The sequence below is a fragment of the Taudactylus pleione genome, unplaced genomic scaffold, assembly GCF_031769625.1.
Source record: "Taudactylus pleione unplaced genomic scaffold, aTauple2 ptg000101l, whole genome shotgun sequence".
Lineage (NCBI taxonomy): Eukaryota > Metazoa > Chordata > Amphibia > Anura > Myobatrachidae > Taudactylus > Taudactylus pleione.
Window position 1 is genome coordinate 1,323,013 of NW_028284503.1, and position 12,903 is coordinate 1,335,915.

General features: G+C 48.2%; 1 protein-coding gene across 1 annotated transcript in view; it reads right to left on the bottom strand.

Annotated features, from left to right (window-relative positions):
- Positions 1–2,942: 2,942 nt before the first annotated feature.
- Positions 2,943–12,903, bottom strand: part of LOC148525693 (zinc finger CCCH-type antiviral protein 1-like) — a 50,266-nt gene continuing 40,305 nt past the window's right edge. Inside the window, exons 10-13 of the mRNA XM_088470603.1 lie at positions 10,742–10,841; positions 7,053–7,183; positions 6,524–6,675; positions 2,943–6,422 (exon numbers count right to left, since the gene is read on the bottom strand). Coding sequence (XP_088326729.1) covers positions 6,136–6,422; positions 6,524–6,675; positions 7,053–7,183; positions 10,742–10,841 — 670 coding nt within the window. The 3' untranslated portion in view covers positions 2,943–6,135. The remainder of the gene's footprint in view (positions 6,423–6,523; positions 6,676–7,052; positions 7,184–10,741; positions 10,842–12,903) is intronic.

The window sequence follows — 12,903 nt, forward strand, 5'->3', positions numbered from 1 at the left end:
ACAAAAGGTCACAGACATACATGCACACAAGCAGATTCACTCATAAACATATACAGCAGGGTCACACATACATACACACATGCAGACAGACTGCGGTACCTCTATCACCTTGCTTGATGTGGATTCGGAGCCAGCAGCTCCTTCGTCCTCCATGCTGCTGTACTCCTGTCCTCTCTGCTGGGGTCAGAGGAGCAAGTGCTGAGCTCCACCAATCAGGGCACAGCACACGCTCCTCTGACCCTGAGTGTCACTAGCGCATAGAGCAGCAGCAGGAAGGAAGAACTGCACGGAGCTATATCCCTTCCCTAATGCGGTTCTCTCACCGCATTGCTACATAGACTGCTGCCTGCTGCTCTATATCCCGACCCCATCCGGCCCTTCCCTAATGCGGTTCTCTCACTGCATTGCTACATAGACTGCTGCCTGCTGCTCTATAACCCGACCCCCATCCAGCCCTTCCCTAATGAGGTTCTCTCACCGCATTGCTACATAGACTGCTGCCTGTTGCTCTATATCCCGACCCCATCCGGCCCTTCCCTAATGCGGTTCTCTCACTGCATTGCTACATAGACTGCTGCCTGCTGCTCTATATCCCGACCCCATCCGGCCCTTCCCTAATGCAGGTCTCTCACTGCATTGCTACATAGACTGCTGCCTGCTGCTCTATATCCCGACCCCCATCCAGCCCTTCCCTAATGAGGTTCTCTCACCGCATTGCTACATAGACTGCTGCCTGTTGCTCTATATCCCGACCCCATCCGGCCCTTCCCTAATGCGGTTCTCTCACTGCATTGCTACATAGACTGCTGCCTGCTGCTCTATATCCCGACCCCATCCGGCCCTTCCCTAATGCAGGTCTCTCACCGCATTGCTACATAGACTGCTGCCTGCTGCTCTATATCCCGACCCCATCCGGCCCTTCCCTAATGCGGTTCTCTCACTGCATTGCTACATAGACTGCTGCCTGCTGCTCTATATCCCGACCCCATCCGGCCCTTCCCTAATGCGGTTCTCTCACCGCATTGCTACATAGACTGCTGCCTGCTGCTCTATATCCCGACCCCCATCCGGCCCTTCCCTAATGAGGTTCTCTCACCACATTGCTACATAGACTGCTGCCTGCTGCTCTATATCCCGACCCCCATCCAGCCCTTCCCTAATGAGGTTCTCTCACCGCATTGCTACATAGACTGCTGCCTGTTGCTCTATATCCCGACCCCATCCGGCCCTTCCCTAATGCGGTTCTCTCACTGCATTGCTACATAGACTGCTGCCTGCTGCTCTATATCCCGACCCCATCCGGCCCTTCCCTAATGCAGGTCTCTCACCGCATTGCTACATAGACTGCTGCCTGCTGCTCTATATCCCGACCCCATCCGGCCCTTCCCTAATGCGGTTCTCTCACTGCATTGCTACATAGACTGCTGCCTGCTGCTCTATATCCCGACCCCATCCGGCCCTTCCCTAATGCGGTTCTCTCACTGCATTGCTACATAGACTGCTGCCTGCTGCTCTATATCCCGACCCCCATCCGGCCCTTCCCTAATGAGGTTCTCTCACCACATTGCTACATAGACTGCTGCCTGCTGCTCTATATCCCGACCCCATCCGGCCCTTCCCTAATGCAGGTCTCTCACCGCATTGCTACATAGACTGCTGCCTGCTGCTCTATATCCCGACCCCATCCGGCCCTTCCCTAATGCGGTTCTCTCAAAATCGGGAGTACCGCATTGCTACATAGAACGCTGCCTGAAAGAATATATATTATTAAACAAAATGCCCGACGGTAGGCGCCCCCGTGCGGCACAGTTTGGGAAACACTGGCAGACAGTAATGTTAATTCATTGAAGAATCCTTTATTGGAGCAAATCACATCTATATATGTCACTTATATAGGGGGAAAGTTCTGATTTCATCGTGTAGTATATAAAATGCATTTTCTACAATAAATATAGTGCAATAAACAAACTAAAGACGCTATAACAGACTCTGGTTATCAGAGCGTTTGTGTAATGCGTTTATATGATCGCGCCATTGGCTCCCGTCTATGCTAACGACCATCACAGGGCCTGATTCAGAGATGGACGCAATGGTGATTTTTACGCAAATCGAGCGATGTTTGCCAATGCCCATGCAGATAAGCCGCTCTGCACGTGTGCACCGATTGCAATTCTGGACGCACAGAGGATCCCATTAGTGAGCGACAGCTTGTCAGTATTTGGGGGTGGTGACGGGCGGGGGGGGGTTGTGGTCAGAAAAACGCAGCCGTGTCTGACCATTTAAACGCTGATACATGGCCGAGCATAAATGAGCCCTTGCAATCTCCTACGCAGCACGAGAGCTCTCGAGTCTGTGGTTGGTCAGACCTGCTGCAAGGGCAAGATGGCTTCTCAGTGTGCGTCGACGTTACCGATATTTACGCAGGTAGGCGACGTTGTACGCATCAGGCAGCGGTGGGCGCCCCTATGCTCGGGGATGATTTGGAAGTATTGGCTTTATTTTCACAGCTGCGTTCCGTACAAAATCGCATTATCGTCCGTCTATGAATCAGGTCCACGAACCGCAAGAGCGAGTTAACCTCAATGGATAAACCCAACAGAAAGTAATGAAGAGCAGCAGCGAGTAACCGCGCTAAATAAACTTTCCCGGTGACTACCAGGTACCGGTGTTACATCGGGTTTTACTTGTAATGCTACAATTGTTTTTTTTTTTCCTTTTAACATAACAGCAAGTGTGACGTAAAAAGCAGCGTACAAAGAAATACTCACATTGCATGAAATTCACAGCTTCAATCTAAAAGTGTTTTTCAAAATGATGTTCTCAGAAGAAAAATAATTGCAGTTATTTAGTGTTTTTGTGAAAGTTGTTGAAAATGTTACAGTGCATCTGGAAAGTATTCACAGCGCTTCACTATTTCCACATTTTGTTATGTTACAGCCTTATACCAAAATGGACTAAATTAATTTTTGTCCTCAAAATTATACACACAAACGGCCTGATTCAGAGCTGAACGCTCTGACCAGAGCGCTCGCTCTGAATCAGGGCCCTCCTACCTTTTTTTGGAGCGTCCTCATGGACGCTCGCATAGCTGTGGGTTACCACCCACAGGTATAGCGAGCGTCCATGATGATGGTCGCGATGGTCTTGACCATCGCGACCATCGGGCATGCGACGGAGACCCTGTGGTAGGGTCTCGCTGCCGCAAGCCCTGGAGTGATTTTGGCTCTATCAGAGACAAAATCACTCCCACTGACATCACTAGTGATGTCAGTGGGGCTGGCTTGAGACGGTAGGAGTTCCCATGGGAACGCCTCCGTCTGGCAGGCACGCCCCCAGCACGCCCACCAAAGGTGGTGTGCTGTCAATCAACATCGACAGCACGCCCCCTTTGGTGCGAGACCCAGAGCGATGGAGAGACCGTCGCTCTCCGGGTCTCGCGCATGCGCACAACGGAGCTCCCTCCGTCGTGCACATGCGCAGTGGGGGACATCGACCCGCTTGCGAGCGTACTGCCGCTCACGAGCGGGTCTGAATGGCCCCCAATACCCCATAATGACAATGTGTCAAAAGTTTTTTTGAGATTTTTGCAAATTTAAATAATAAAAAAAAAAACCTAAGACATCACATGTACATAAGTAGTCACAGCCTTTGCTCAATACTTTGTTTATGCACCTTTGGCAGGAATTACAGCCTCAAGTCTTTTTGAATATGATGCCACAAGCTTGGCACACCTATGTTTGGGCAGTTTCGCCCGTTCCTCTTTGCAGCACCTCTCGAACTCCATCAGGTTGGATGGGAAGCGTCGGTGCACAGCCATTATCAGATCTCTCCAGAGATGATCAATCGGATTCAAGTCTGGGCTCTGGCTGGGCCACTCAGGGACATTCACAGAGTTGTCCTGAAGCCACTCCTGTGATATCTTGGCTGTGTGCTTAAGGTCGTTGTCCTGCTGAAAGATGAACCGTCGCCCCAGTCTGAGGTCAGGAGCGCTCTGGAACAGGTTTTCATCCAGGATGTCTCTGTACATTGCTACATTCATCTTTCATTAATTTATTCCATTTTGGAATAAGGCTGTAACATAAAATGTGGAAAAAGTGAAGCGCTGTGAATACTTTCCAGATGCACTGTATTTCTGTAATCAAGTCATTTTAGAAATTTGGGGCTTAATTCTGATTTGCAAGCAAAGTCCGCTGTGCAGATGGATCGCTCGAGTTTAGTTATTCAGCACGGTGCGCATGCCAGTCGCATCTCTCTTGCAGCAAAAATGGCCGAAAGTGGGTGGCATTAGAGCGTTTGCACGTAGGATACATATTCCACGGACGTGCAGACGCACTTGCGTGCGATTTAGAGATAAGAGTACCCAGAGATCTGTCTGGCCTCAGACGGATCGCTTGCACAAGGTATACAGTGAGTGGATGTGGGCAGTGATCGCTATGATAGCTACGAACACAAGAGAGGGCATTGGGGTGGTACAACCGTACAGACATGGGCATCTTTGCAAGCGCTAAAGATTCACATTTATTTCGGTGCACACAATGCACCCACTTTGCACTCTGGATCAAGCCCTTGATTGGCAAAACCAAAAAAACTGTGCTTCCCTCTCACAATGCTATCGCCATTGGAAAGGCTACAGAATGAGCTTTAACGGTTACTCATTAAAGGATACAAAATTTTCTAAACATGATATTCACAAAACACTTGTTATATACACGGTCCCATCCTGGCCACAACTGAAACTGATTTTTATGGTATTAATGTGACTTTCCTGAGGCTGAAATGAATTTATGTGCCGAGCTTCTGCTATGATGCTCTGTCACAGGACTGACACGTGTAGAGGATGATCCGCGTAGGAGGTGTGGTTAGTACATGGGATGGGACTTGAGGCTCTAAAGTTGACGTCTCTACAGGTTCTCGTAAAGTTGTTCAGTTCTGGCTCATTTTGTAAATTCCACTCAGTGAATTGTATAAAAATGATAATAATAATGAGGCATGGTTGGGTCACCATTTAGGACTGGACACAGAAGGACCGTGCCCACGGGAGCCTGGGTAAATTTGTAGTGTGAGCTATTTATCTCAACCATTGGTGGATCATTCATTATGTAACAACCTAGGGACCAGTGGTCACTGATCCAAATATCTTATACAGTTTATTTGCTTTTTTTATTTATTTTTTAAACAATAGGGAATGGGGGTGGGGGAGTAAAGCCCCTAATAACCATCTTACCTAGGCCTGATGGGGTGTAATCAGGCCATGGGGGTAAGACTGCTTACAGTTAATAAAATAAATTGCGGGCAACTAGCACATTGTGGATAGGTTTAGTACAAGTAGCAGGGAAATGTTGTGCTTTCTACTTCTGCTTTTATCTACAGGAGACTTTCTAACACATGGGCTTAATTAAGGGGTTGTGAGTGGTCGCATGATATACAGTTATCACCCATTATCTGCAATGATATTAAAGACCTTTAGTGTGAACTTCGGTGTGCAGATTCTGAGAGACAGTATCTGAGTGTCTCGCAGATAGAAAAGTGCTGGGATAATGGCCTCTTAGTTCTTCACACTCAGTAACAGAAGGCTTAGAAAGTAAAATCAGTTAGAAAAGGCACTCACATTTAGTGCATACAAAGGGGACAGTAATGGGGTCTCTTCCAACCCCAAAGAAACAGGTTTTCTTGAATAGGTTAAAAAATCCTAAACTAGCCCTTATACAACCAATTTGTGTGAGATACATTGTGATGTAAGAAAATTATAAAATAGATTGATCTAAAATTTAGTTTAAACGCACCAGAGAGCATGGTGTGGCCTCCTGTACTGCTTCTACTATTCACAATACTGTTGACTGGATATTCATCTCCTGACTGGTGACGTCACCTCCTTGTCCACTCAGATGCTAGTACGATGTTTAGAGTGGACGCATCTATGCCCCATATTTAAGCATCTATATCCACAGTTTGGCACATATAGCCAATACTCAGATAAGCCTTTCCTCTATTATCTACATAATTAATTATACACAAGCTTGCATTGTTTATTACTACACTATGAGCTCTCTAGTGTTTTTAAGGACTATTAGAGGTTTAGATGTTTATTTCTTGCTTTGTCATTCGATGTATCTGAGTAATGTTGTTGATTTGCTCTCAGCTGATAACACAGGACTTCTTCTGCTCCTCCTCATACTCCAGGACGTACTCGGGATAGATCTGAAGCTTGTCAAACACCACAAAGATGGACGGGTTGGAGATATTGTCCACGCAGGAATCATAGCTTTGGATACGGTCGAGTTTCAGCGGAGGGCGTTTCATGTTGGGGTCTCCAGTCACGTAGTCCCCCACAAGCACCCGAGCAATGAACATGGTCCTTCTGCCGCCAGAGGTGGGAACTGAGTAATTGTGGGAGTAAGAGGCATCTCTGGCAAAGTAACTTCCTGCGGGAAGAATGTTGGACAATTATGATGGAATCTGCAGGTCATGGCTGCGTTCAGATCAAGCTGTGCTGGGGCCAGATTCAATGTAATATTGGACGTACCTTGGCCGTAGACAGTACCGTGGGTTCCACAGATTCGCCAGTCAAAGTTCTGATTGCAGATGGCATTAAGGTGGGCTCTATCTGTGCCATGAAACAGCTGGCGCTCCGCCACCGCCTTACCCTGATTTGCTTTCTTCATCTGTTCAGTTTGCCTAAAAGCAGAGACATTTGGGGACATTATAAAAGCTGATCTATAGGTCATGGTGTAACCGCATCTGTAATCGATTCAGTAATTGTCACACTCTGGGCCTCATTCACACAGTGTTCTGTGAGCTGGTAATAACTGTTCACCTTCCTGTATAGGCACATGGATATTTTTTACATTGCGCATCTCCATAAGTAACGCCCTCCGTGTTTACACTCTCTGAATTACACGAACAGCGTAATGTGAGTCACATGACTGAGGACGGTTTATGTGAGCAGATGTAATGGCGCACTGCTCCGCCTCCACACGGGTGGGGATATATATTAATCTCCCTGAACTGCGTTAGGTTCCTCTGCCGACATACAGAGTAAAGAGCCGGCTCACCACTGGTAGATCTGCCAGAGAGATGGATTCTGTATGCGCCAGATTTTTTTCACCGTCTGCCCGGACAGCGTCTTGGTGAACATTTTGACGATGTCTGTGAACTCGCTGGTGTTCTCACTGACGGTAACTTTCTATGTGGGAATAAAAGGACACGTGTCAGCCTGTGTCTTCCAGATCATTATATAGTACTAGTACTTTAGACCAGTCATTCGCCATGTCACTAGAGTCGCAGCGACCCTACGCCCATTCTCTAGCCACTTTTCTTGCCCTCTATTCACCCACCAGTTCTCACCCTTGCAATATACAAACCCGGTCTCTCTCGCTCTCTCTCCACCCCTCCCCCCCAATCTCTTGCTCTCTCTCTCCCCCGTTGTCTCTCACTTCCCCCTATTCGCTCTTCTTTCCCAACCCCATTCTCTCTCTCTTCCCCATCATTCTCTCTCCAATCCCCCCCCACCCACCCCCACCACACACGTTACAGTATAAAGCAGTGGTCGAAGTGGAAATTTAGAAGTGGGGGTATGGAAACCCAGCGTGTGTGCGTGCCGAAGGCCCGGGCAAAAAAATGGGCGTGGCTGTGCATCACAAGGGTGAGTGGCTACATGTCATGAGGGGTGTGGTCGCACATAGGCTTTGCATGAAAAAAAAATGCACATATTGGGGGCAATTCAATTAAACCTGATGTGAATAGCATCGGGAAGGAGTTCCTGGAGCTATTTAATTTTATCCTCCTCCCCGCGCCCAGAAGTCGGGAGATGCCGGTTAGCTCGCTTTAAGCCAGGTGTATAGGCACGCTACCTGGCATTTTTCACCTAAACTGTTGGTTGCAAGCCTTTCAGCACCGCACTAAACTGAAAGACAGCATCGTGGCCGGCACTTAAGTTGGATTTCTGCTTGCCCCCTAAGGAGGATGCAAGCATAAATTCTTTAATTGGACTAACTGTGGGGCCAATTGAATAGCTCTCGGAACCCCTTCCCAGCGCTATTCAACTACACACTAAATTGAATAGACCCTAATAGCACCAATAGGAACACACACAGCGGCTTATTCAGAGGTGGACACATCAGATCTGCATGCCCCTGCTAATGCCGCAGATGGCGCCATTTGTAAAAAGACACTCACTCCTGCCTTCTCAGAACGATCGGTTGCGTCTGCAGACATGGATCCACAGCGTGAACATCACTGGCCCAACAGCTATCTAAGTAACCCTACATGTGCAGAAAAGCCACGCTGCCGGGGCCATTGAAACTGCGTCCGAGGACACAGCCACTGGCTTTGGCACACCCAGGAAATGGGATCGACATGCCAGAAGCATGTCAATCATACTGTGGCTTATGGTGCACAGCGACTGACGTCTCTGCCTTATGGAGGCACATGCGCAGTCCTCCAATCTGCGAAAATATCAACAGTGACCACCTCTGAATCAGCCCCACAGTACTAACACATTTCCCTCATGCCCTTAGATCTCTCCATGTTCCATCAGATACACATATACATAAAATAGAAAGAAATAACAAAATTAATGTAAATAACATAAAATGAGAAAAAGTCCAAATAAATTATTAACAAAATAAAGTGTGCTTACTTGCTATCTGTATGTTCAGTTTTGTCGTGTTGTAAATGGTCTTTCCTCCGTTCGTCCGTACTATTTTAATTGTCAGCCACCAGCTTGTGTCTGTGTGTGGCGGGGGGAGGGGGGGTGTCAGGGTCAGAGGTGAGAAATATGAGGGAGGGTTACAACTAGATCCCCTTCCATAGATGTACCCTACTGTCCAACGTCATTCCCTACCATCCACGTGGGCATAGAGGGGAAAATAATCTTGTGGCGAGCGAAGCGAGCCACTGAGCCTGAAGCATGGCGAGCCTGCGAGGAGACAACTTTCTTCTTTTGGTGGACAGTATGGGCAGAAAACTGCACTTCCACCCTCACGTCACTACCAGGAACCAAATCTGAAGGGAACATATGAGGGAGGGTCAGAGGCACACTTGGGGAGGGGGGCAGAGGCACTTTTGGGTAGAGGGGAGCAGTGGAACACCGTTGGAGGGGAGAGGATGGCACAGGCACCACTTTGGAAGGGGGGCAGTGGGAAGGGAGTTGAGCAGAGGCACTTTTGGAGGGGGGGGGGTCAGTGGGAAGGGAGCTGGGCAGAGACACTCCTATAGAAGGAGGGGGCAGCATGCAGCAGTATGGCAGGGAGCAATGGAGGAGAACTAAGCAGGTGTGAGGAGGAAAATCTGGAAAAAGCAGAGTTGGGGGCGGGGAATAGGAGGAGCTAACAGCCGGCCAGGCCACTGCCACCCTGCTATGAATGGGGGTCCAGTGAATGCTAATCCAGTACTACAGGCAGTTCGGAGGTGGGATCAATGCTGTGCTGCAGGACCCCCTTATGGCAGCTCTGCCCGGACCTTTGCGGGTGGTAGATGCACATCCGGCACACACGGGCGGGGATTCGGAGGCACAATGCTGGACTTTGCAGCTTGCTGCAGAGAGCTTCCGGCAGGGGCGGGGTACAGCTCCTGAGTGCTGTTACACACTCGCGATTTGGCCGGCAGTGGCACACTGAGCCAGCCGTGCGCTGTCACTGAATCCAGCGAGGGACGGGTGGGCGGCTGGGGCTCAATGTCTCTGCATCATGTAATGGATCTGCTGCAGAGACATTCAGGACAGGCACACGCGGGCGGGTGGGCGTTAGGAGGCACTATCATGCTGGAGTCTTGATCACCGGCGGGGGCGGGGACGGCTCCCAGTGCACATTCACGATTGGGCGGGCAGGGGCACACTGAGCCACCCGCATAAACACACAATAGGGCTGGCTTTAGGGACTCTGTGCCAGTGACTGACAGCCTGTGGGCAGTGTCAGTCACTGACTCTGGCGGGCTGAGCATGTAGCTTGGACCGCTTAGCCCTCTGTCCTTACAACGAAGAAAAAATAAAAAATAAAGTTTATTGCTCGAAGTGCCGGTATGCTATACCGTTGCATACCGGCACACTTCGAGTACTGGAATAAAGGATATTTAACCATGTAAATCATGTCCACGTGATTGGTGCTAGACACACAGAGAATTATATGATAGATGTATAATGAGCACAGTGGGAGCTGCCATTTTGAGAGTTGAACCAATATTTTGTAAATTCACTCTGATCCAGCGCCTCAATGTATATTAGTCAGGACGTGTGTCCAGCGCCTCATTGTATATTAGTCAGGACGTGTGTCCAGCGCCTCAATGTATATTAGTCAGGACGTGTGTCCAGCGCCTCATTGTATATTAGTCAGGACGTGTGTCCAGCGCCTCATTGTATATTAGTCAGGACGTGTGTCCAGCGCCTCAATGTATATTAGTCAGGACGTGTGTCCAGCGCCTCATTGTATATTAGTCAGGACGTGTGTCCAGCGCCTCAATGTATATTAGTCAGGACGTGTGTCACATCTTCTGGCGAGGTTGAATAGGGTCAAAGCACATTTTTAATTTCAGTTTCCATCTAATTTTTTATGGGAAAGTCCTCAGAATGCACAGAGCAGCACAGAGTATATCAGGAGATGAGTGATGTATTAGTGAGGACAGTCTGCATGTGACAGGGGCAGTGACATGATGTGCGGAGGGGAATGGAGGCAGCAGGAAGCCACAGACTGAGAGTTATATAGTTTGAGGAGCAAGAATAAAAGTGTAAAATAGTTCCTAATTATACCTGATGACCTATTTCCGGCAAAGCGGCAGTGTCCCATTCCCTTGGGTAGATCCCTGTCCTCAGTGGAGACACGGTTGTCTTGGTCGCGGTCGATTTTGTACTGTGAAATAAAAAAGTTAAATGATGTGAAATGGGAGGTTGGCGCCACCTAGCGGGTTATCCAGAAACAGCAGCTCACTGGTTTTGGGATTATTAGTAATTTGTGTTAATGTTATGGTTAATTCTGTGTCTGGGAGAGGTTTTGGTACAAGATGATAACTAGAGGTTATGTATAGACAGGCTTTTCTTTAGAGAACGTGTGAAGGGATTTGACATTTCAGAAACGCTGCTAAATTTCCCTCCTTTCACTTGAATTAAATGTAATAAAAAGAGCTCACATACAACGATGGCTGTTTGTCTGTAGAACACATCAATTACATGGGTGAGAAAAGAGGACCACCCCAATTTCCCTGTTCCTGCCGGCGGCATGAGGGGAATAAAAACTCTTATAGATTTTTTTTATGAATTAAAAAAAGGGAGTAATAAAACATTAAAACATGATTTCTGAACAGATGTTATAGAAACTTCCCAGAAAATACTGAACGTCCCATAATCTGCTAACCCAGGCTTTTGGTTGCTAGGTCATGGCTCAATGCCAGTGTCTCTGTATAAGAAGTCTCTGCCTCGCCACCTTTGCAATGCTGCCCGCTCGGTATTTCCTGTTTTGTGGAGATCATAAAGTAATCTAATTTACAAAACTAGTCCCTTCGTGAAGGGGGGCTTCACGAAGGGACTAGTTTTGTAAATTCGATTACTTTATGAACATGGAGGATATTCTACTCACCTCCGCGGATAGACTTTCTGAGCTCACCTGCACGTGGTTTCCCATGGCTGGAATACATTCCTCAGATGCTTACAAAGTCTTTGGGGGGGTCAATCCTATACCGTGCGACGATCTTGCCAGTGCGAGTCATCGCGGCAGTAGCCGCCCTTTACAGTAGCCCGGATTCGCCAAATATTGCTCGCAGGGCTGCGAGCAAAATTTGGCGAATTCAGGGTCGAGTCGGTCTGCGAAGGGTGCGATGTGGCGGTCCGTTGCTGGCGTTTTGACGCCGTTGCAACGGCACATCGTGCGGAATAGGATTGACCCCTATATGTCTAAATCCACTGCTACCAAGTGATTATTTTTAATGCTTGAATACATCTCCTATTTCTGTACATTCCCATGGACCTACTCCCCACTCACTCTTTTCTCTCTGGTTTCTCCTGTTTTTTTTTTATATGTGTTTATTATTTATTATGACTATCGGGTCCTTTCTCTGCTCTTTGTAGATCACTTCTTTCTGGACTTGTTTTGTTTATCTGGGTGTAACGCTTAATACATCTGTTTGAGAAATTGTTATATCTATAAACAGACTATACGAAAAAAAAAACCATTAAAAACAATCTTTCTTGATGTACCAGGATGTGGAAGACAAAACGTTCTGTGGTTTTACGCGATGATCTGGCCAGCAGGTGGCACTGTTTTACGCTAACGAACGCCTGATTGAGAGGTGACCGCAGTCGGCGCGTGCGTACCGATGGTTACTGTACAAAGACGACGATCAAAACTTTCCATGAATTTTCAGTCTGAGATTCTGGGAGGTAACATGGGGTGGCTAGCCAGGCATGGGCATGTCGCGGGTCGCGGGGGGTCAGCGACAACGTCCAAAGTGGCAGTTACACTGACCCCGGCGGTGCGTCTGTGGGTGCGACTGATGCGTCCGACAATTAGTTTGTCGGTGAGCTTTTCAGTAGGAAGGGCCATCGGCTGCGTCCTTAGCATAAGGACATTGCTGCGTAATGAGGCGCAGACTGGTTGACGCAATATAGAGCAAAAACATTTACGTGTGTATTGCAGACAGTAAGGGCCTGCTGTAGAAATAAATGATAAAATAATAAATTGGGCGTACACTGCTGAACAGACGGGCGCACGGGGGAAATGCCCACGCATCTTGTGACCCGACCGCCGCAACACCTGTGCCTAGTTTGCTGCTAGTATGCATCTACCCTATATCAGGTGCGATTTTCTGCAGAGCCCGCGGTTCCGGCAGCACGCCCCACTTATCTCATCCTATGTGAGAGCGCCCGTTACCGTTACATGGACCAACGCCTGATGGATAGTGTCAGTATATATAACGTAT